The sequence below is a fragment of the Triticum dicoccoides genome, chromosome 4A (assembly GCF_002162155.2).
Source record: "Triticum dicoccoides isolate Atlit2015 ecotype Zavitan chromosome 4A, WEW_v2.0, whole genome shotgun sequence".
Taxonomy (NCBI): domain Eukaryota; kingdom Viridiplantae; phylum Streptophyta; class Magnoliopsida; order Poales; family Poaceae; genus Triticum; species Triticum dicoccoides.
In genome coordinates, this window is record NC_041386.1 from 634,331,733 (window position 1) to 634,355,963 (window position 24,231).

A 24,231-nucleotide genomic window follows, 5' to 3' on the forward strand; every position below is an offset into this window, starting at 1 on the left:
AGAAGGTTGACCTGGAAAGGAGGCTTGGCGGCGAAGCATCATTGCCAGCTGTCGGCGGGTGGGTGGGAGGAGGAGGCTAGATGAAGGAGGTTGCGGTCTGTTGGGTGGAGATTAGACAGTGGAGGAAAAAGTGACTGGTGTAAGAAAATAAGAAATGGATGACCAAGAAATAGTCGGCCCCATTTTATTACCAGGCTTTAAGAAAGTCAACAGCGTGTACAAAAGCAATCGAAGATTAAAATCCAATGATACATGACACAACAACAAACTTGTACTCCTTGGCCTCATCTGAAGGCTTTTCATAGGATAAACATAGGAATGAAGATTCGAGAGGAAAGTTTTCTATAGATGCATTTGGTTTGTAGGAAATGAGTACATGAATTTCTTAGGATTTCTATTCATTTCTTATGTTTTTAAGAAAACTACACGATCCACCCCAAACTCATATTTTGCATAAGTTTCTTAGGATAACAAGTGTCACCCTATCATATGTCTATATGGACCTTAGGTACTTCTAATTTCGATGTTTTTGCTTCCTCCAAACCGAATGAGCCTCTGGTGACAAGATTAAACACCAACGCGTACTCCCTCCTTTCCGGTTTATAGGGCTTATCTCAAAATTTTAGTTTTTCCATTTTATAAGGCTCAATTTGGTTGTTTTTCATTACATGTTCAGATTCCAATGTGCATTAAATCATTGCATGCAAGTATTAAGAGAAAATTGACCAATGCATGTAATTTATGCATGCATGCATTGCAATTAATGCATTCATAAACATACTTTTTTGAGGAAAACAAGAGCATTAATTGGATGATTTTACAAATTACAAAAAGTATTCCACCACTCATCATCTACCTTGGTTAGTGAGATTTTTGATCTGAGCCTTATAAACCGAAAAGGAGGGAGTATTTATTAACCCCGCTAGTGCACTAGCTACACGCCAGCACACGTATACGTACCTTTCTCCTATCTATATAAACACATGGAGCGTCTTCTGCCTTTCGCTACACCTGCCTCAACATTTGTGGTAGCACTCGCCGCCGGCCGCCGCCATGTCCAAAGCATTCACCAAGTCCCTCCTCTTGTACAACAAGATCCTCATCCGGCGGCTCAAGTCTCTCATCACCCGTGCGCCACCCGCGCCGGCGTCGGCCACCGAGAGGCTGCCACCCTCACACAAGCACGAGTCGTCGACGGCGCCGCTGGACGCGCTCCCGGCGCCAGGGACGACGGACGATGACAACGATAATGGTGGCCGTGCTGGCGGCGGCACCATCGTGTGCGAGGTGGAAGGCGGCCTGCTGATGTCCTCCTCCACCTTCCCCTACTTCATGCTCGTGGTCCTCGAGGCCGGCGGGCTTCTCCGCGGCCTCCTCCTGCTCCTGCTCTACCCTCTCCTCCGCCTCCTCACGGACGAGCTCGCCATGAAGGCCATGGTGATGGTGACCTTCGCGGGGCTCCGGAAGGACGCGTTTGGCCGGCTGGGCATGGCCGTCATGCCCAAGCTGTTCCTGCAGGACGTGAGCGCCGAGGTGTTCCACGCGGCCACGTCTGCTCCAGTGACGTCAGGGGGCGCGCGGCGGCGAAGGCGCTGCGTCTGCGTGAGCAGCATGCCGAGGGCGATGGTGGAGCCGTTCTTGAAGGAGTACCTCGCCGTCGACGCCGTCATCGCGCCGGAGCTGAGGGAGCTCGGAGGGTACTACCTGGGTCTCGTGGAGGATGAAGGCGAGGTGGCGAGGAGGATGGACGTGGAGGAGGTCATTGGGGCCAAGGGCGGCGCCGTCGTCGGCATTGGTGGACAGGGGTGCTCGTTTCAGCACATCTTCCAAAAGTACTGCAAGGTTAGCCACCAATGGTTTTTTTTACTACTCCATGCATGCTGTATTAATGTTCTTGAAAATAAGCGAGAGGGCGCTGATATGCATGCTATTAATGTTCTTGAAAATAAGCGAGATAAGTTTAAAGAAAAAAAATTAAGGGATGAGCGTGTTTGTTCAAGATATTGATGGAAAAAAGATACCAAAAAGAAAGAAACTGTTACTGAAATTCGCATGCAAGCGTATTCTACTTTTTTTGGTGAGAACAAACGTATCTACTTAGACAAGATAGCCTGGGTTAGTTTAGGCATATTATTAATTTTGCTAATTTTTGATTGCCTGGAATTTTTATGTCTTAGTCACCCAAAATTCTAGTAGTAGTACTACTACATCACTAAGCCTTGCTAAAAATGGAGTCTCGAAAGTGTGCAATTCTAGCAAAATGTTCTTGCGGTTTTCCACTATAATTTGTATAGTACTCCCTTTGTTTGTTTTTACTTCGCATATAAGTTTGACCAAATATATATACGAAATTATCAACATCTACAATACTAGAAATATACAATATGAAAGTTTGATGCATCTAGTGATATCGATTTTATATTATGAACGTTGATATCTTTTCCTTATAATTTTAGTCAAGCTTTACTACGTTTGACTTAAGACAGATCTTTTATGCGGACTAAAAGAAAACGGAGGGAGTACCTGGTGTGGTGGGAATAAATGGAGATGGTTGGGCGTTATATGGTTCTATTGCTTAGAGAAGTGACTGAGATTCCTTTTTAAAACAAAGCATGTAGCTTAAGAATATGCAACCCCTTCACACCGCTGCATGTTACTCTTGATGTTACGTACTATTATTAGCAAGCAATATGTTTCTCTGCCAGGTTCAATTTGTCAAATCTGTATGTATATATAGCTCCTGCATGGACGCCGGCACATATATACTAGATTTTTCCTGATTGAGATGTGCATCCTCCTAGCCAATTCGAGTGGTTGAGCTGGCTGGCGCGGTGCGTACGTGTCCGGTGTCGGCCGTGAACTGCATTGCATGGATCATACGTCAACTCAACTCGTTCGACTGAATGCACATGCACATGCACGCCTCGATCAGTGATTGCAAGCCACCATGCGTGCATGCACCTACTGTGTTTGCACAGTATCCTACTACCTTTTTTTACTCCTACAGTAGTTAGCTAGGCTTGGATATATATATATGGAAAGAGCCGTGCATGATCGTGCCAAAATAAGTTGTCCAACACGTCAGCTTTCAAGAGAAAAGTAGTCCTATGTTGAGCAGTGCTCAATAGGTAGAGATACTGTCCAGTCCAACACCTTCCCGAAAATGAGGGAGATGGTTCTAGACTTCTATTTACACCAACACCTAGCCCTTTTCATTCAATTCATGATGTGCATCTTATTTTAGTAATTTACGCGAAGATATGATCAAACATACATACAGTGCAAAAGAAGAAAATATTCCACTTTTCTAGCTAGGGACAGTGTAAATTATTAGATTTTACCATTATTATCTTCGTGTGCTAGTTTAATTTTGATCATACTTTTCCAGAATGTTTGCAAGTTTTAACACCACGCACACCTATGAATTTGTTGAGAAAATGCATGCACCAACAGAACACATACATAAACCTAAAAATTCAGATGCTCCTATTCACTCTTGCATGCATGTATATTTCCTTCATCGATAAATTAATCATCATCGATGTTGCTATCCCCAGCAGTACTCGAAAGCTAGAGCTACTGCTTCAACGCCATTCTGAAAAAGACAGCTAGTAGAAGTACTAGTTTGCAACTACTTTTAAGTTAACATCCTGGCCGTTAATTGGAGCATATCTTCAATATTCCCTATCGACTATCGTGTAGTACGTATACATGTAGCGTAGCATAATCGTTCTTTGACTTTTGTTGGTGAGCTGTCGCTAACAATTTATTGCGTTGCCCTGCGTGCGTGCATGCATGCAGGAGGTGTACGTGCCAACGGAGTCGACGCGGCGGCGGCGCGAGGCGCTGCACCCGCGGCGGTACCCGAAGCCCCTGGTTTTCCACGACGGCCGCACCGCTTTCCGGCCGACGCCCGCCGCCACGCTCGCCATGTTCATGTGGCTCCCGCTCGGTGCGCCGCTCGCCGTGCTCCGCACCGCCGTCTTCCTCCTGCTCCCTTTCTCCCTCTCGGTGCCGCTCCTCGCCAGCCTCGGCATGCACAACCGCATGATCGCGTCCTCGTCGCCCTCTGCCGGGGACAAGAGCAAGAGCAACCTCTTCGCGTGCAACCACCGGTCGCTGCTGGACCCGCTGTGCGTGTCCGCGGCCGCCGGCCGGCGCGACCTCTCCGCAGCCACCTACAGCATCAGCCGCCTGTCGGAGATGCTCGCGCCGATCCCCACGTTCCGCCTCACCCGCGACCGCGCCGCCGACCGCGCGGCCATGCAGGCACAGCTCGCCCGCCGCGGGCTGGTGGTGTGCCCGGAGGGGACGACGTGCAGGGAGCCGTTCCTGCTGCGGTTCAGCCCGCTGTTCGCGGAGCTTGCCGCCGGCGGCGTGGACGTGGTGCCCGTGGCGCTGCACCTGGCGGTGGACATGTTCCACGGCACGACGGCGCGGGGCAGGAAGATGCTGGACCCTCTGTACCTGCTGATGAACCCCGTGCCGTCCTACCTCGTGCAGTTCCTCGACCCCGTCGAGTGCGGCGGCCAGGAGGCGCGCGCGGTGGCGAACGAGGTGCAGCGCCGGGTTGCAGAGGCGCTCGGGTACGAGCGCACCGGGCTGACAAGGAGGGACAAGTACCTCATCCTCGCCGGCAACGAAGGGGTCGTCGGCGCCGCCCAGGACGGCGGCACGAAGAATTAGCTGCAGCTGATGCCAGCGCAGTCTATTATTGACGAATAGTGGTGCAATCCAGTACTATACAAAAGCTAGCTTGTTGTCGCTGCTGATGGTGTACAGCGCATATGCGTCTCTTGTGTTCGTCAGGGATTATGTGTGCTGTCCGGGGTGCTTTGTGAAATACGGAGTATCACGCTAATACAGTGTGCGATTTATTTATTTGTGCAATCATAATATACAGAGGTTTTGCTTGATTTGTTGTTTTGGATTGAATAGTGAGTTTTAGTTTACGGTTTTGCTAAGTCTCAGTCGACTAAGATTCGTTATGCCTTAGTCGATGGTATATTCCTTTGATCTTACATGAACATTCGTACAATTTTTTTCAGTTTTTTTTACTTCTTAAATACTATGTGGCTTGACTGAGACCTAGCCGATGGATCTGGCCCATCTCGTGATTAGCCAGACAATCAGCAACCCTACCCTGTTCTTGAAATTTGCATGCATCTTTGAAAGAGAAAACAAAGGGTGTGGCTAGGTCTCAGCCAAGTGATATATAGTATATAAGAAGAAAAAAGAAAAAGTTTGTATGAATCTCCATGCAAGATCAAAGGAATATTGTATCGATTGAGACATAACGAAGTCTTAGCAAAGCTGGAAAACAAAATATCGAATCTTATCGTGTAAAACCCCGCATCACTCAGCTCAAAATTGCACTCCCTCCGTCCTCAAATAGATGACGTATAAATTAAGTCAAAATATCAATGTTTTCTAAATTCTACCAAGCATATATACAAAAATATGAACATAAACACCAAATCAATATCAATATATCCCACATTTGATATATTTCATAATATGTTTATTCAATATTGTAGTTGTTGATATTTTTCTTCACCTCCCTCCCATAATATAAGACAGATTTTTCTAAAAAAATAATGATAATAAAAATAATATAAGACCGTTTTTCAAGTTATGGCTAGCTTGCAAAACGGTCTTATATTGTGGGACAGACTGACAGAGGGCGTATATATTTGGTCAAACTTAGAAGGCATTACCTTTCTAGCCAAGTTTATACATCATCTATTTGGGGTCAGAGAGAGTAGTCCATATAAAGGGCAACAATTATGATTTCTACTAATTTTTGTGTTTGTACACAAAGCTACTGAGGCGGGACCTAGACTGATTGGATTTGTCCTGGAAAAGGTAACAGAGATTTGTAACTTAAACATGATGCTAAAGCTCACCAGATGATGATGGAAAGTGTTTTAAGGTTTGTGTCATTATCAAGCTTAATCATCACGCAAAGCAGGGACATGTCACTGCCACTGTGGCTAAGCAGAGGCACGTCACTGTCGCCAGTGGTGCCTGGTAGCTTCTTTTTTGATTTGCTACGCCATTTGGTTGGGAGCTTAATGGTACTGGTGAGTGATGGCTACGTACAACTGGACATTTCAGCAGCTAGCTTTCACCATCATGTATGCTATCAAGTGTTGAGTCAGATCAGAAGACCATGAGAACTACAACAAAGTCAAGATAAACATTTTTACTGTTCATTCCAGTACTGATACCTCAGCAAAATAAATGCAAGTCCATCCCGAGAAGAATAGACAAGTTACCAGATATAATGACATATATTTCTTGCACTTAGCGTAACATTTTTGGGCCTCATTGTAAGGCAAGTAACAATACATCCACCAGCATTGCCATACACATACATGCTCTCGTTTTTCGTCGGAATTTCGATTCTCGAAATTTGAAATCTTACCAAGTCGAGTCAGGATGTTCGATGGTGTCTCAGCGTATGCGTACCATGCCAGCCTTTAGCATCCGGGGACGAACTAAGTTGGCCATTTGTCTTGCGCGGATGCACTCAAAATGGTTTATTTATCTTTTCCCTGCCCAGGGGAGTTACCATTGCTTCTTGCCCTTCCTCTTTTTCCTGTTACTACTGCTGCCGCCGCCACCACCACTACTCTTTGCATGGGTTCCGCTGCCTGGAGAAGGGGGGTCGCCTTGTGCCTCAAACATGCCAGACTGCATAGCGTTCTGCAGCCACTCAAAGAACTCCTCATCGACTCCTGCATCCATGTTCGGGATTCCACCCCTTGGCCCTGACGTGCTCCCTTTGCCACTAACTTCCTTTGCCAAGCTGGCATTCACGTGGAAGGTCGGCTTGTGGGTGTTCGGTGGGCATCTCATTCCCTGGAGAAGAAAACAGAAATTTGTGTATCAGTTCATAAATTACTTTGCTTCTCTTTTTGCTTAATAGGCGGAGTGTGAAAATAATGACCCTGACTGGAAGTGCGTCACTCCACTCGACGCCTCAGATTTCAGAAACCATGCAAAATTCCTCTAGCTGTAGCTATGATTTAGTACGTTTACTGCTTTCCTATGCACCATGTATTTTTTTTATCTTAATAGTAAACTGAGAACTGGAGACAATGCCCACAGAGATTCTGGCTAAACTTCAAACTAACAGTGGCAAGTGATCCCCTTACTGAACTTACTGCACTAGTACAAAGTTTCTTGGTCACAGTTCTCATGAAAGAAACACAGGATTTCAGTGATTCAAACAGATAAGCATCTAACCATAGTACCATACCATATAGTAGCCATCCTTACAACACATAGATATGTACTGACCAAAGATCAAACTTATGAGCAATCAAATGTAATAAAGAAGATATTCATAAAACATATAAATTTTCACCTGACAGCTGAACCACTCGGTGACATCAAAAATGCTGCTTTCAGCACAAACAAATGCACGAGGCAGATCGGGCTGCATAAATTGTAAATATCACAAGACATCAGTCACAAGACATTTGTGGTGGCTAAAAGTTTTTGCAGTTGGTCATATCATGAGTTGGAATAATCTGATATTACCTTGTGCAGCATCCCAAATAGGACCGGTTGAAATGACTGCTCAACCCATCCATCACCATCTTTAGCCTGATGAAACTCTTTACAATCCTGTGATGAAGAAAAGTAACTTATACAGAACATTTACTAGTAGCACAGAATCAAAAGCAACCACAGCCATATACCAAAAGAAAATACCTGACACCATCTGCCCTGCAACTTAGGTCTTCCTGTATAAATCCACAGATGGAAATCGCCACATTTCTTGCAGGCTATTCTTCTCGATAGAGCAGAAGGTCCTTCATCAACACCTTCAGAGGGGCTAAACCCTTGTTGGAATGTACCATGTCCTCCTTTCTAGTAAATAAAATAAAACAGCAAAGAAATTATGGCTATCAGATGAGTAGTCATATTTGATACTATCTAAACAACAACAACAACAACAACAAAGCCTTTAGTCCCAAACAAGTTGGGGTAGGCTAGAGGTGAAACCCATAAGATCTCGCAACCAGCTCATGGCTCTGGCACATTGATACTTTTTAAAGAGGATAAATTAAAGCAAACTGCAAGACTATGAAGCTGTATTAATATGTAGATACTACATCTACTATTCTTGTGTCTTCTGTTTTTATCTCAGACCACCTTGGCAGAATGGATTGTTAAACCAACATAAACATTTCCCAAACACTAGTCTCATAAACAACCGATGGCAGTTGCAAGAATAAATTTTACAATTGCGACACAAAACGATACATAATATTAGGAACGTCACACTATTCAGACTGACAAAAAAATTTACTGCAACGAATACATATGAACCTATTGCATGTAACATGATTCCATACACCAAAAATCGAACTGCCTAATGTCTGAAGTCACTTTCACATCAAAACCATGACACCAAACCATCATGGAAACTGCATGTTTGCATCAGAGCAATCAAGGACACCGTCTACAGCTGGGTCAAAAACCAATGAGCAATTGTTGCCACTGAAACCATCCAGCACCCTTCTGGTAAATAATGCTTTTCCAAACATTAAATCAGGGCTTATGGACAGCAAAATATAATGTTTTTCCAACACACGCCATGCACACAAGAACATTGAACTTAACTAAACTGAACAGTAAAATCCATACCAATTCCCTGGCCAGATCAACTTCCACTAGGAACTTAACTAAACTGAACAGTAAAATCCATACCACTGGTCAAATCAACTTCAACTAACTATGACTATTACTGGGCCAGCCTTTCGAAATTGTCCTCAATTAACTGAGACCAAATGAAAAAAAAAATGCATTGCGATTTTGCAAATCCAGCAAAGCACAAATCAGCCAGATCCAAAATCCACTCGTAAGTGGTAAAGTGATTGCTGGCAGTTTAAATTTCTTTTTCTCAGGTTAACCTGAAAAACATGAACTATCATGAAATTGAATAGTCCAAATGCAAACCCTTCTCATGCACTTCAAAAACATGTCAATACACCATAATTAATTGAAACATCACAGTAGGGTGATTCTCTCGTCCAGCTAAACTGAGTACCTTTCCCTCACACAGGAGCCAACTAGCATGGAACTACTTTTAAGGAAAGAAGATATAAGAGAAAACAAGCAAAGCATAAATATTAAACATCATTTGTAAGGAATAGCTAGGAAAACCTTTTGAGAAGCACCCTGGAACCGCCTGAAGTAGTTCAGTAGCTCCTCCCTCCTTAACTCATCATCATATGTCTTTCGTTTCACTGAATCAAGAAGAACCTGTGTGTACAGTTGTGGACTCATGAATACATACATGATCTTATAAAAAGATATATTTTAATTGAATATGTAATTATTTCAACAATGAACGGATGTGAACCTCATATGCGTTTTGAAGCTTTTTAAATGCATCAGCAGCTTTATCATTGCCCATATTCTTATCAGGATGGACTAACATAGCCTGCAAAATCAGTAATCACAATTAACAAAGATATAATCAAACCTTGCAGCATATGAACATTCATATATGGCACTCATACAGCTGACATTAGTTTTATCTTTAGCATCACCTTTTTCTTGTATTCTCTCTTGAGTACTGATACATCTATGATTTCATACGGGCGAAATCCAAATGCTGAATAGTGGTCGGCGCAATTCAATAAACGTGCCACTTCATCTTCAGAGGTTAACTCCTCAGCTCCACTTGTTGACGGATCACCAGGGCCACGATTAGAAGGTTGAGTATATCCAGAATGTGAGCTGCTGTCTTTTGATGATTGCTGAAATTCCCCAAAGAAATTGCTTGATCTGTCTGAATTTTGATCAGAGTTCCTTGAAGAACCATTTTCATTGTCTACATTTTTCTTCAGGAACTGGACTAGAACGTCAGTTGAAAAGAAAGACAAATTCAGGCTCAAAAGTAATCCAAGCCATCCAATGTAGCTTCTTGCACAATACATTGAATATAGGCAGGTGACAAGCAGAGCAAATCGTTCATGCTTCAACAAAAAGGAAGCACCTGAATTTTAAGCAATGTTAGTGAACTTTACACACTATGAAATGTTTAGTAAGAGTGGTCTCAAAGGAATAGTAGACAAGTTGTAGAATATGACCTCCAACAATTACTACAGTGCTTGTTGTCCAAAAGCTTCCATACAGCCATAAAATCACCACTGCAAGCACCGCGACAATCAGGACAGCAAAACCAATACCAATAAAAGCAACCACAGAAGCAGCAATCACCTGGTCACAAAGAGAGAATAGCAAATATTAAAATACTGCCAGGACATTAAGCACATCTACTTTGATTTGACAATTCAAAGTTTCAAGCAAGAGAGAATAATAAACCCTTAGAAAGGCATCATCAACTGCAGAAGACTATACATGTTACATGGACTAAACAGGCTAGTGATCAGAAATTTTACTGAAACTACGCTTGCACTCATGAGAGGAAAGTGCAGAAAATAAATGTTGACCAAGTCCAAACCACTGTTAGCACAGTAAACATTAAATTGTCAGCAAGGCAACTAGAAAAGAAGAAAAAGATAGTTGGTCATACCATGAACATGAGCATTTTCTTTATCCCAATCATTGCAAAAATTGACAACATGCTGCACCAAAGTACTGCAATAAGGGAATTTGTCCCCAGACGAAGCAGAGAATCGAAGCCCCTTATGTTGCAGTCTAACCAAACAGTCAACAAGAGCAACATCAGCTTTCCAGCACTAAACATCCAGGCCCGAGCAATAGGATAAACATACTCCATTTTGCTGAGGGCATAGGCACGCCCTTTTTCTGCCATTGCCATGAAAGCTGTGATAGCTGGCCTATTTTTCTCAACTAATACTTTGCTTTCTTCCATCACATACATCATCGAGGTTCTAAAAAAGGATGCAGCCATGGAAGTAACATGCCTGGTCTTCTCTTTGACTTGCTCTGTCAAAATACGCAATGGAGTTTGTTCTACTGATGAGTTTTTACCAAAGCCACGCCGTGAGGATTTCTTGCCATCTCTTCTTGGTCTGGTACTGCTGAAAGGTGGCCCAGGTTCTTCTGAATTTTGCATATCAGTACTGATATCTTCTGGTTGTTGTTTATGTGAAGTTATGTCATCAGATTTACCAAAGGAGGTGCCATTGCTTTTGTTCTTCTTCTTGTTGCTTTTTGTTTTCTGGCCAGTGTTCCCTCCAGAACCATTTGATTTACCTTGAAGATGTGAACTTGGATCTTCACCATGCACTGGATCTCTTTCTGGTGTATTTAGTATATCACCATTAGTTGTATTTTGCCGATTAGGTGAAGCAAGATTCGGACCACTTTTACTTTGACTTCCTTTTCGCGCCATGATTTCACTCAAGATGTGGTGGATTCTCAGTTTAGGCAATGCATCACGGTAGTTCACACGGAAGGAGTAGCATGTCTTTCCGTTTTCCCTTGGTCAAACCCTACCTGCGGATACAGAACAGCATATCATAAATATTGATTCCAAAGTAAGAAATCTTTCAAAGACATTGAACCCTTCATGTCCACGACACGCAGACAAACAACCAGAGAAGTGTCAGATTTTGCTACTCGCTCCGAACCATATTAATTGTCGCTGAATTAATATGGAACCATATTATCAGCGACAATTAATATGGATCGGAGGGAGTAGCTAAATTGCTAGGCCAAATGGCCAATGTCATAGAGTTTGAGCACATCACTTCCCCAAGAGCAAGTCCAGACTCTTAGGGGCTGTTTGGATCGGCGCCCTTGCCTGCCTAGCCAATATATCGGTGTTGACCGGTGCTTCGTATCCTGTTTGGATGGAATCCAAATTTTTGGCAAGCCAGCCCCACTTGAGCCTTTCCACTCTGTTTTTGCGCCAAAGCGCTGGCAAAACGGCGGCGGACAAATCGCTCGCCGATATTTTGGCGCGCCAACGACGTCCATGATTTGGCGGGACGTGCCTGGGCAGGAACCAAGCAGCCCCTTAACTAACTCGAAATTGGCAAACTCACTAGGCTATGGCACAAAATTCCTCCAAAACTAGACAACAAAAACAACATCTCTAAACATAACAACAAATCGATTGATCCGAGAAAAAATAATTTTATAGCTCATAAAGTAATAAGATTTCTCTCATAGTGACTATCGAATTACCCCAAATAAGTTCACAGGTCACCACATAAGTTCACGGGTCATTAAAAAGGCAGCATCTCATCCCTCCCACCACGCCATTGATCAACCTCCGCCACAAGACCTAGGGTTTATTAGGGGACTGCACAAATCACGCGAAGGAGCATACAAGGAAAGCAAGGAACCCTCACCTGGCGGCGTCAGAGCTCCGCGGGAGAGGCGGCGCGCGTCGGGGACGGGCAGGCCGCGGGGCGCCGGGGCTCCACGGGGAGGGGCGGCGTCGAAGGGGGCCGGGGGGCGCGGGGCCTCCGTGCGAACAGCAGCGTCGGGTGGCGTTGGAAGGCGCCGGAGTTCCGCGGGGAGGGCGGCGTCGGGGTCCGCTGGGCGGCGCCGGAGAGCGGAGGAGGGGGAGCGAGCGAGCGGGGAACAGCACGGAGAGGGGACCAGCGCGAGAGGGAGAGGGGTGGGGGGTGGAGGGTAGAGAGGGGGTAATTTGGTCTTTTGGCGTGCCCCGAAGAGGATCTGGTGAATCCGGCTCCACGTGGAACATGATTTAACCGTTGATGGTCTTTCTCTCCGACTCAGATCAGATCGGACGCCCAGGCAATACGGTGGCGCTCTTTGTATGTTCTTGTTTGTGCACATGTCTTGTGTTTTTCTCACACAAGTGGGCCCAGGGGCTATCTTAGCTAGACCTGCACATGGGCAGCCCGACCCGGTGGCCCATACCCAAAAGCCCGACATCTGGGCCAGGCTTGGGCTCAGTTTTTTTTAGCCCAAAGCCCGACTTGAAAGACCAAATGAGGCTTAAATACTTATTTTAGTTGAAAAATAGCAAAAACAATATATTAAATGCCCAAAAATAACAAATTTAAATGAAAATTTGTATTGTTCAGGTGTTTCGGGTTGGGCCGGGCCTAGGAGGTTTTTCACTTTGGGCTTGGCCAGACCCTGGGTATGATCAGGTTAAATCTTAGCCATGGAATTGGACAAAGTTGCTCTAAGATATGTGAGATCTTTTGGAAAGTGGAAGTGAGAAGAATCCTTCAAATCCTGTTGCCGAATGGGTAGATCGGCGATCTCGTAGCATGGCAATATGCTAAAACAAATAGCCTCTCTCTTCGTCCATCCTATTGCCTTGAATGGGAGTCTCAACACAGTAAGAAGCTAAAACGGGTCATGGGGCAGAATTGTTCACAAGCTAGTATCATTTGAAAGAAACTTTTGAAGTGTGAAAGCACAAGTGCTCCCTGGGTGATTTTGGTAATTAATGTCAACATATCTCTTGTTGGACTAATACTTTTATCTAGTATATTTCAGAGAGTTCAACAAAGGCGTGGCATGGACAAGAGGATGTGGAACGCCTTCAAGATGCTAAGGACAAACATTGGCAAAAGCTCAAGACTCTTCATTTTCATTTTAGTGATCCAAGATCACATTGAGTCCATAGGAAAGCCAATACTATTAAAAGGGGATGAGGTGTTGTTTAATGGCTTGCTTGCTCGAAGTGCTTAGTGATATGCTCCAAAGCCCTCAACCACTTTCTCATTTCTACATATGTCCCAAATCAAAAGTCAAACTCGGCCCCACCGATTTGATCTATCCGGTGCCACCAAGTTCACTTGACATAGCCACTGCCAGAAACCCTAATCAGGTCGGTCTCATCGATGGGATCTCGGTCTCACCAAGATGGGCTTGCAAACTCTCTGTTGCATGTTGCATGTTGCATCTGTTTCGGTCTCACCGAGATATGCAGTCGGTCCCATCAAGTTTGCTTGACCAACTCTCTGTTTTGCTTATTACCAAAATCGGTCTCACCGAGTTTGTGTAATTGGTCAAACTGAGTTGAGGTTTTACCCTAACCCTAGCACATCGGTCCCACCGAGTTGATCGCATCGGTCCCACCGAAAAGCCTAACGTTCACATTTTGAACTAAATCGGTCTGACCGAGTTGCAGTATTCGGTCTCATCGAGTTTGGTGAATTGTGTGTAACGGTTAGATTTTGTGTGGAGGCTATATATACCCCTCCACCCATCCTCCATTCGTGGAGAGAGCCATCAGAACGTGCCTACACTTACATCATTCATTTTCTGAGAGAGAACCGCCTACTCATGTGTTGAGACCAAGATATTCCAATCCAGCCACAAGAATCTTGATCTCTAGCCTTCCCAAGTTGCTTTCCACTCAAATCATCTTTCCACCATATCCAAATCTATGAGAGAGAGTTGAGTGTTTGGGAGACTATCATTTGAAGCACAAGAGTAAGAAATTCATCATCAACACACCATCTATTATCTTTTGGAGAGTGGTGTCTCCTAGATTGGTTAGGTGTTACTTGAGAGCCTTTGTCAAGATTGTGGAGTTGAACCAAGGAGTTTGTAAGGGCAAGGAGATCGCCTACTTCGTGAAGATCTACCCAAGTGAGGCAAGTCCTTCGTGGGCGATGGCCATGGTGGGATAGACAAGGTTGCTTCTTCATGGACCCTTCGTGGGTGGAGCCCTCAGTGGACTCGCGCAACCGTTACCCTTCATGGGTTGAAGTCTCCATCAACGTGGATGTACGATAGCACCACCTATCGGAACCATGCCAAAAATCTCTGTGTCTCCAATTACGTTTGCACACTCCAATCCCATCCCTTTACTTTCTTGCAACTTGCATGCTTTACTTTCCGCTGCTCATATACTCTTGCCATGCTTGCTTGAAATGTATTGTGAATGTTTAAACTTGTGCTAAAATTCCACCTTAGCTTTTCCTTGTTGAGGGTCTATTCACCCCCACCCTCTAGACACCTCTTCTCGATCCTTTCAAAGTGCTTTCTTACCCTCCATGCTTACTAGAGAAAGAAATGAAATACATGATCCTTTGAACTCATTAGGTGAAAAAACTATTTTTGATGACTTTCATGCTTGCTATATTGAAGGCCATGATGCCCCTATGATACATAGAGATGAATATACTATTGTTATTTGTGATAAGAATAAAATTATTAGTGTTGCACCCACACTTTATAGTCCTATATCATGCTTTTGAACTCCCCCAACTACACTATATAAGAGAAGTTTGCTTTTGTTAAGGATTATATTGGTGGCTCGCAACTTACTTATTCTCATGATGCTACTAATGAAAGTTATATAATTAACTTTGTTGCTACTCTATAATTATTTTGATAAAGGAAGAAATGACGAGCCTCTCTATATTTCTAATACACTAAAATTACAAGAAATTGGCATTAGCATTTACTCTGTATTCATGAATTGTTCTCTTACGGCATGTCAATGCACAAGAAGAGGGTTATGTTTCATTGTTACATGATCTATGTGTGATAACCTGGCTTAAGAGGGATGATAGACTACTCATATCAATAAGGAATTCCTTTTTTTTCAGAAGCCCATTCGGACAGAACTGCAAAGTTAAGCGTGCTTAGCTTGGAGTAATTTCAGGATGGGTGACCGACCGGGAAGTTGCTCCTGGGTGCGCACGAGTGAGGACAAAGTGCGCAGAAAAGACCAGTATTGATCTGTGGGGCCAGTCTAGATCCCGCCAGGAGTAACGACCACCGGCGGGTGTGTCCGGGGCATTACAAGTTGGTATCGGATCCAACCCTCGCGGTTACACGGATGTTTGCGGACAGGTGTGCGGTCATGTTGTTCATGATGTTTGTGACCCGTCGTGGCACCCGGCATGGCACATGTACCGGACTAGATGCACATACGTATGTGCCAAGAGGGAATGTTCCTGTGGCCTGACGAGGACATCGGTTCCTCTGAGTGGGGGTGTATGTGATAGCCTAGCTTAAGAGGGATGATAGACTACTCATATCAATAAGGAATTGCTTCTTTTCCGGAAGCCCATTCGGACAGAACTTTTCTTGCTAAACCATAGTTCATATGGTGTCGTCTCAACGGATTTAGATGGTGCCCTATTTAACGTGAATGCAAATGTCTCTAATGCATAACCCCAAAACGATAGTGATAAATCGGTAAGAGACATCATAGATTGCACCATATCTAATAAAGTACGGTTATGACGTTCGGACACACCATTATGATGTGGTGTTCCAGGTGGCATGAGTTGTGAAACTATTCCGCATTGTTTCAAATGAAGACCAAACTCATAACTCAAATATTCTCCTCCATGATCTGATCGCAGAAACTTTATTCTCTTGTTACGATGATTTTCCACTTCACTATGAAATTCTTTGAACTTTTCAAATGATTCAGACTTATGTTTCATCAAGTAGATATACCCATATCTGCTCAAATCATCTGTGAAGATCAAAAAATAACGATACCCGCCGTGAGCCTCAACACTCATCGAATTGCATACATCAGTATGTATTATTTCCAATAAGTCAGTTGCTTGCTCCATTGTTCCGGAGAACGGAGTTTTAGTCATCTTGCCCACGAGGCATGGTTCGCAAGCATCAAATGATTCATAATCAAGTGATCCCAAAAGCCCATCAACATGGAGTTTCTTCATGCGCTTTACACCAATATGACCTAAACGGCAGTGCCACATATAAGTTGCACTATCATTTTTAACTTTGCATCTTTTGGCTTCAATATTATGAATATGTCTATTACTATGATCGAGATTCAATAAACCATTCACATTGGGTGTATGACCTCAGAAGGTTTTATTCATGTAAACAGAATAACAATTATCCTTGACTTAAATGAATAACCGTATTGCAATAAACATGATCCAATCATATTATGCTCTACGCAAACACCAAATAACATTTATTTTAGGTCAACACTAATCCCGAAGGTAAAGGGAGTGTGCGATGGTGATCTTATCAACCTTGGAATCACTTCCAACTTACATCAACACCTCACCCTTAACTAGTCTCTATTTATTTTGCAACTCCCGTTTCGAGTTACTACTCTTAGTAACTAAACCAGTATCAAATACTAAGGTGTTGTTATAAACACTAGTAAAGTACACATCAATAACATGTATATCAAATATATACTTTTGTTCACTTTGCCATCCTTCTTATCCGCCAAGTATCTAGGGCACTTCCACTTCCAGTGACCATTTCCTTTGCAGTAGAAGCACTCAGTTCCAGGCTTGGGTCTAGCTTTGAGCTTTGTCGGTGTCAAAACTGGCGGATCTCGGGTAGGGGGTCCCGAACTATGCGTCTAGGCGGATGGTAACAGGAGGCAGGGGACACGATGTTTTACCCAGGTTCGGGCCCTCTTGATGGAGGTAAAACCCTACGTCCTACTTGATTGTTCTTGATGATATGAGTATTACAAGAGTTGATCTACCACGAGATCAGAGAGGCTAAACCCTAGAAGCTAGCCTATGGTATGGTTGTTGTTGTCCCTACGGACTAAACCCTCCGGTTTATATAGACACCGGAGGGAGCTAGGGTTACACAGAGTCGGTTACAAGGAAGGAGATCTACATATCCGTATTGCCAAGCTTGCTTTCCACGCCAAGGAGAGTCCCATCCGGACACGGGACGAAGTCTTCAATCTTGTATCTTCATAGTCCAACAGTCCGGCCAAAGGATATAATCCGGCTGTCCGGATACCCCCTAATCCAGGACTCCCTCAGTAGCCCCTGAACCAGGCTTCAATGACGATGAGTCCGGCGCGCAGATTGTCTTCGGCATTGCAAGGCGGGTTCCTCCTCCGAATACTTCATAGAAGATTTTGAACACGAGGATCATGTCCGGCTCTGTAAAACAAGTTCCACATACCACCGTAGAGAGAATAATATTTCCATAAATCTAATCTGCTGATGTACCCCATACTGTGACATCACACCACAGCCAGGTCTTTATTCGAATCGTTTTTCAGAACCAATCTCAGCGTGTTCCGTGAGGCGGTTTCCTTGGCACGTCTTGTCGAAGCAGAGATCGTGTCCCCTTTATTACGGGATTCTCATCAATACGGACGTGGGTAACCCAACTGTGCCTATTGGTAGGACTCCTAGATCTTAGGCAAGTCCCAAACGGCCACGAGGAGGACGCTTGATGTTCACCCTCTTTATAAAGGGGACAAGGCCTTCTCCTCTCGATCTTAATCGAATCTGCCTCCCGCCTCGAGTTCCAACACCCAAAGCTCAAGTTTAGGCACTTCGGACCTTCAACTATGTCCGGATCCAACCTTCAAGGTCGGTGGATGCCTTCCTCCGTCATGGAGGAGGACATCAAGAAGTTGAGAGAGGCCAGATATCTGACCGCTGAAATTTCGCATCGGCTGCCTGCCCGAGGGCAAGTCGTTCCTACTCCCGAACCCAACGAGAGGGTCGTGTTCGTCTCCCACTTCCTCCGAGGACTAGGCCTCGCTCTAGATCCCTTTGTCAGGGGTCTTATGTTCTATTACGGGCTTGATTTTCATGATCTGGCCCCGGATTCCCTTCTTCACATCTCGACATTTATTATCGTATGTGAGGCCTTCCTCTGCATTACCCCTCACTTCGGCCTGTGGCTCAAGACCTTCGATGTGAAGCCGAAGATGATCGAGGGGCAGCACGCAGCATGCGGAGGCGCTTTAATAAGCAAAATCACTGACGCTCCATGGCCTGAGGGTTGCTTCCCAGAGGTGTCCGGATTGTGGCAGCGGGAGTGGTTCTACATCACAGCTCCCCGAATTGCCAAGTGGGTAGCCGCCCCCACCTTTCGCTCAGGCCCCCCACCACAACTGATGTCATGGATCGGTAGGGGGCTAAGCTGGGGTCCAGCCAAGGACGTGCCAATACTGTAAAGCCGTATCCGAGATCTCTTTGAGAGAAATTTCAGTCTGGTTATGGTAGTGCAAGTTATGCTAGTTCGTCAAGTCCAGCCTTGCAAACGCTGGCCCCTTCGCATGTGGGAATTCAACCCGGAAGGACCGCGAGCTATTCAACATTTCCTCGGCATGACGCACAAAGAGATGTACAAATTGTTCTTCGGATCACAAATAATGTGTCCGGACATCACTGGGGATGCAGGTCTGAGCTGCAATCGCCCGGATACCCAAGTAAGTAGCCCCGCATCCGAACACACTGTCTGTTTATTTATCGCAACATCACCCTAAAAAACCGCTCTTTGACCAGGATTGGATAGCGAAGGCAAAGTTGATCAGGTGTCCGGCCCCCTCCCTGAGACTTCACCAAATCCCGTGCTAACCAGGATGTTGGAGATCGCGCCTTATCAAGCGCCCTCAGGAGAAGATAAAAGGGGGAACAAGGAGGCTAGCGCCTCCGTGAAGGAGGTTAGCCGGGGAGGAGGAACTGAAACTTCCTCTCCCCAGGGAAGGAAGAGAACCGCCTCTGAGGATCCGGAGACAATAGTCTCCAAATGGGGGAAGAAATCTCCGCCGGAGGGTCTTACCCTGGGGGATACCCTGGCCGCACTATGCCCTCAAGGGGATCATCCCTCCACCGAGCTGTAAGTAAATGGTACTTAATAATGAAAATATCTCGCTTTACTTCCGAGGAAAATAACCGAAGCATTCATCTTGCAGTTCGGATCTTAGCCCTTCTCAGCAGAGCTCGTCTTCAGGGGATCTTCTTCCAGAGATGATGGAGAGCGAAACGCCTCCCCCTGCCACACCGCTTCATGAGGCGGGCAACCCCGAGGTGTCATCGCGAAGGGTTTCTCCTGATCCGGCAGGGCCATAAGGTAATCCTATGGCCACCCGAAGTCCTCAGTATCTGGCTCTTGAAGGGAGCAATCAAAAGAGTCCGACACCATCTGGTGTGCGGTCGGACGTACCGAGGAATCTGCTTGAGCAAGCGGCTATCTTAGAAGAGCACTACACGTTGATGGGTACGGTGATTGAAAGGATTTCGTCCGCCGAAAGCGGGTTGCATGAAGCCTTTATGAGTCTACTGACGGGTTTTGAGGTACACGAAATGATGTACATTGTTGATAGTACCGCACATTTTTAGATGTGCCCTGTGTAGATAGTAGCCCCTGAGACTCTGGTTGTCGTCAAAAATGGCGGCAAATAGAGGATCATAGTCCCAGGTAATAACCAGACCGCCTTTTTGTGTGCAGGTGGTTGAAGCTCCGGTGGCTAGCCGGACTGATGGGTTTGCCGAACTAAGGCGGCAACTGGATGCGGCAGATGCCGACATCGTGCTTGTTAACAAGTGGCTTGACGAGGCACAAGGTAGGTGATTTTTCTGGTGATTGTCACATAGTAAGAGCAGCATGATGCCAGTATCTTTAATATGTTGTGACTGCAGATGGAGCTGCCACTGTGGAGACCCTTCGGGCAGAGCTTGCCCGAGCCAAGGAGCAAGCAAGGAGTAGTAATGCGGCCGCTTTAAAGGCGGCCGAAGAGTTAAGGGCCGAACAGGCCGCGCATTGCGAGAGCAAAGAAAAAATAGCCAAGATGGCTGTAGAGTTAAAAGATGCTGATAACCTTTACCAGCTTCTTGAAGAAGAAAACCTGGCGAAGGCGACGGACCTGGAAAAGGCCCGGGTTGCTGCCAAGGAAGCCCGCTCCAAAATTAGAGCGACGAAGGAGGAGCTGCATCAAGCTGCGGATATTGTATCTGGGAAGCCCTTCTTGTTGCGGACTAAGTTCGGGGATCCGAAGTATGCACCTCTGGACCGGCTATGGAGTTCTGCGGACGCCTACGTGGATTTGGCTGCAAGTGCTGCTGATGCGGCCGAGTACTTCAAGGATCAGAAAGAACACGAAGTGGAAAAACTGTTTTGGTCACAATTTCATGCTCCAGCCCGTCCGCTGCTATTGAATGAGCAAATGGCCGAGTGGGCCGAGCTCCATAGATTATCCGGACTAGCCATGAGGTTCGTTGTGGATCATCTGTGGCCGAAAGGGCCAAGGCCAAATAGCTACTTTAGCTTAGTGCAACAATTCCTTGGTGCTGTGCCACACATCGATGCTGTAAAGAGGTCGGCGTGCATAGAAGGCTCACGGATGGCCCTTACCCGTGTCAAAACATACTGGGCGGAGATGGATGCCACCACTGTTGCGGCACATGGTTCGGCCATAGGCCGAGTGGCTGCCGAGCACTACTTTGAAGAAGTTCTTGAAGTCGCTCGTTCGATAGATGCTTAGTGCTCGAAGAATATTATGTTTGAGTGACATGTATTCCCATTGTAAAAACAATGTTTTATTGAGTTTATCAAGGCTGTATTTATACTTTTGCCCGAAAGTACTATGATGCCTCCTGTGCGGCCATTTATGTATATATGTATATAACCTGAAAGATGGCAGTCATTGGCTTCAGCCCCCACGCATATAATGCGGGGGTGTTCGCAGAAGATGCATGTTCACACTTGATCCAACGTCTTGGTCCATTAAGGAGGTGATAGCGCAGCGAAATAGGCAATCAGACTATAATGCTTTAACACTTTCACTTAGCCAGAGGAGTTTGACAGTGGGGCTACTATATAGCCCCTGGTGGCTCCGCGCTCATCCGAATTCGGGGCGCGTACATGCCTGGCCGGGAAATGGCCCTTCGTTAAGGCGGAGGAATCCCGAAGATTCCGCTAGGTCATCGAGTGGTTGACCAGTCTCATGTTATATCATGACAGTCCGTTTTCGGCTTTCTCTACTGAGGTGCTCGTCCGGATGAACCAGGGCACAATCGCAGTAGTTCTCCTGGTGCCGCCTTAGCCGATAGAGCGGAACGTAAGGCAGCAAAACACAGGAGCCGGGCAAACCCAACATTTGACCAAAGACATGATTCGGAGCTGATGCATATAAGGCCAAACTCGCGACGCCGAACACTCCCTAAGGTATTCGGTCTTTATGATGTAAACCGGGCTAAACGGTGCCCTTTGTAATAAGCCCCTGGTGTCCAGGTACGTGCAATATTCTGACGTGGCCACATGCCAATACGTCAGCATCCTACCGCCGAACTAAGCAAAATAAGATACATAAAGGATAAACATCACATGCAATCAAAATATGTGACATGATATGGCCATCATCATCTTGTGCCTTTGATCTCCATCTCCAAAACACCGTCATGATCTCTATCGTCACCGGCATGACACCATGATCTCCATCATCTTGATCTCTATCAACGTGTCGTCACATGGTCGTCTCACCAACTATTGCTTTTGCAACTATTATTATCGCATAGCGATAAAGTAAAGCAATTATATGGCGCTTGCATCTTATGTAATAAAGAGACATAAGGCTCCTGCCAGTTGCCGATACCTTTAACAAAACATGATCATCTCATACAACAATTTATATCTCATCGCGTCTTGACCATATCACATCACAACATGCCCTGCAAAAACAAGTTAGACGTCCTCTACTTTGTTGTTGCAAATTTTACGTGGCCACTACAGGCTGAGCAAGAACCATTCTTACCTACGCATCAAAAAACCACAACGCGGTATAGTGATTGCTTTTTGATCTTCAGAAAGAACCATGTTCATTGAATCTGATTCAACTAAAGTTGGAGAAACAGACACACACTAGCCACCTGTGTGCGAAGCACGTCGGTAGAACCAGTCTCGCGTAAGCGTATGCGTAATGTCGGTCTGAGCCGCTTCATCCAACAATACTGCTGAATCAAGAATAAACTAGTGATGGCAAGCAATATGTATATACCCACGCCCACAACTCCTTTGTGTTCTACTCGTGCATATAACATCTACGCATAGACCTGGCTCGGATGCCACTGTTGGGCAATGCAGTAATTTCAAAAAAATTCCTACGCACACGCAAGATCATGGTGATGCATAGCAACAAGAGGGGAGAGTGTTGTTTACGTACGTACCCTCATAGACCATAAGCCGAAGTGTTATGACAACGCGGCTAATGTAGTCGTACGTCTTCATGATCGACTGGTCCTAGTACCGAAAGTACGACAACTCTGCGATCTGCACACGTTCGGCTCGATGACGTCCCACGAACTCATGATCCAGCAGAGTGTTGAGGGAGAGCTTCGTCAGCATGACGGCGTGATGACGGTGATGATGGTGCTACCAGAACAGGGCTTCGCCTAAGAACCGCTATGATATGAACGAGGTGGATTATGGTAGAGGGGGGCACCGCACACGGCTAAGAGATCAATGATCAACTTGTGTGTCTATGGGGTGCCCCCTGGCCACGTATACAAAGGATGGAGGGAGGAGGAGGCCGGCCCTCATAGAGCGCGCCCAAAGTGTGGAGTCCTACTAGGACTCCCTAGTCCTAGTAGGATTCCACCTCCTACATGGAATAGGAAAAAAGGAAGGGAGAAGGAGAAGGAAGGAAGGGGGCGCCCCCTTTCCCCAGTCCAATTCAGACCAATCCATGGGGAAGGGGCGTGGCCACCGTTGAGGCATTTCTCTCCTTTCCCATATGGCCCATTAAGGCCCAATACGAATTCCCATAACTCTTCGGTACTCCGAAAAATACCCGAATCACTCGGAACCATTCCGATGTCCGAATATAGCCTTCCAATATATTGATCTTTACATCTCGACCATTTCGAGACTCCTCGTCATGTCCCCGATCTCATCCGGGACTCCGAACAAACTTCGGTCATCAAATCACATAACTCATAATACAAATTGTCACGGAATGTTAAGCGCGCGGACCCTACGGGTCCGAGAACTATGTAGACATGACCGAGACACATCTCCGGTCAATAACCAATAGCGGAACCTGGATGGTCATATTGGCTCCTACATATTCTACAAAGATCTTTATCGGTCAAACCACATAACAACATACGTTGTTCCCTTTGTCATTGGTATGTTACTTGCCTGAGATTCGATCATCGTATCTCAATACCTAGTTCAATCTCGTTACCGGCAAGTCTTTTTACTCATTCCGTAATGCAACATACTGTAACTAACTCATTAGTCATATTGCTTGCAAGGCTTATAGTGATGTGCATTACTGAGAGGGCCCAGAGATACCTCTCCGATACATGGAGTGACAAATCCTAATCTCGATCTATGCCAACTCAACAAACACCATCAGAGACACCTGTAGAGCATCTTTATAATCACCCGGTCACGTTGTGATGTTTGATAGCACACAAGGTGTTCCTCCAGCATTCGGGAGTTGCATAATCTCATAGTCATAGGAACATGTATAAGTTATGGAGAAAGTAATAGCAACAAATTAAACGATCATCGTGCTAAGATAACGGCTGGGTCAAGTCAATCACATCATTCTCTAATGATGTG

At 45.4% G+C, this 24,231-nt stretch overlaps 2 protein-coding genes across 3 annotated transcripts; one reads left to right on the top strand and one right to left on the bottom strand.

Moving 5' to 3' along the window:
- Positions 1 to 1,029: 1,029 nt before the first annotated feature.
- On the top strand, positions 1,030 to 4,900 carry LOC119289477 (probable glycerol-3-phosphate acyltransferase 3). The gene is made up of 2 exons (XM_037568789.1): positions 1,030 to 1,842; positions 3,802 to 4,900. The coding sequence occupies exons 1-2, from the start codon at positions 1,054 to 1,056 to the stop codon at positions 4,684 to 4,686; spliced, it is 1,674 nt and encodes a 557-aa protein (XP_037424686.1). The 5' UTR covers positions 1,030 to 1,053; the 3' UTR covers positions 4,687 to 4,900.
- Positions 4,901 to 6,240: 1,340 nt separating this feature from the next.
- LOC119287577 lies at positions 6,241 to 12,521 on the bottom strand. 2 transcript variants are annotated; one of them, XM_037567144.1, is made up of 10 exons: positions 12,309 to 12,521; positions 10,559 to 11,448; positions 10,113 to 10,242; positions 9,570 to 10,018; positions 9,380 to 9,460; positions 9,181 to 9,279; positions 7,723 to 7,881; positions 7,549 to 7,635; positions 7,373 to 7,444; positions 6,241 to 6,864 (listed from the first exon to the last, which is right to left on the bottom strand). In XM_037567144.1, exons 2-10 carry the CDS (start codon positions 11,342 to 11,344, stop codon positions 6,571 to 6,573), a joined length of 2,157 nt encoding a protein of 718 aa, XP_037423041.1. In that variant the 5' UTR covers positions 11,345 to 11,448; positions 12,309 to 12,521; the 3' UTR covers positions 6,241 to 6,570. The 2 variants fall into 2 exon arrangements, with proteins under 2 accessions (XP_037423041.1, XP_037423042.1); XM_037567145.1 differs by lacking the exon at positions 12,309 to 12,521 and adding an exon at positions 12,142 to 12,226.
- Positions 12,522 to 24,231: the final 11,710 nt, after the last annotated feature.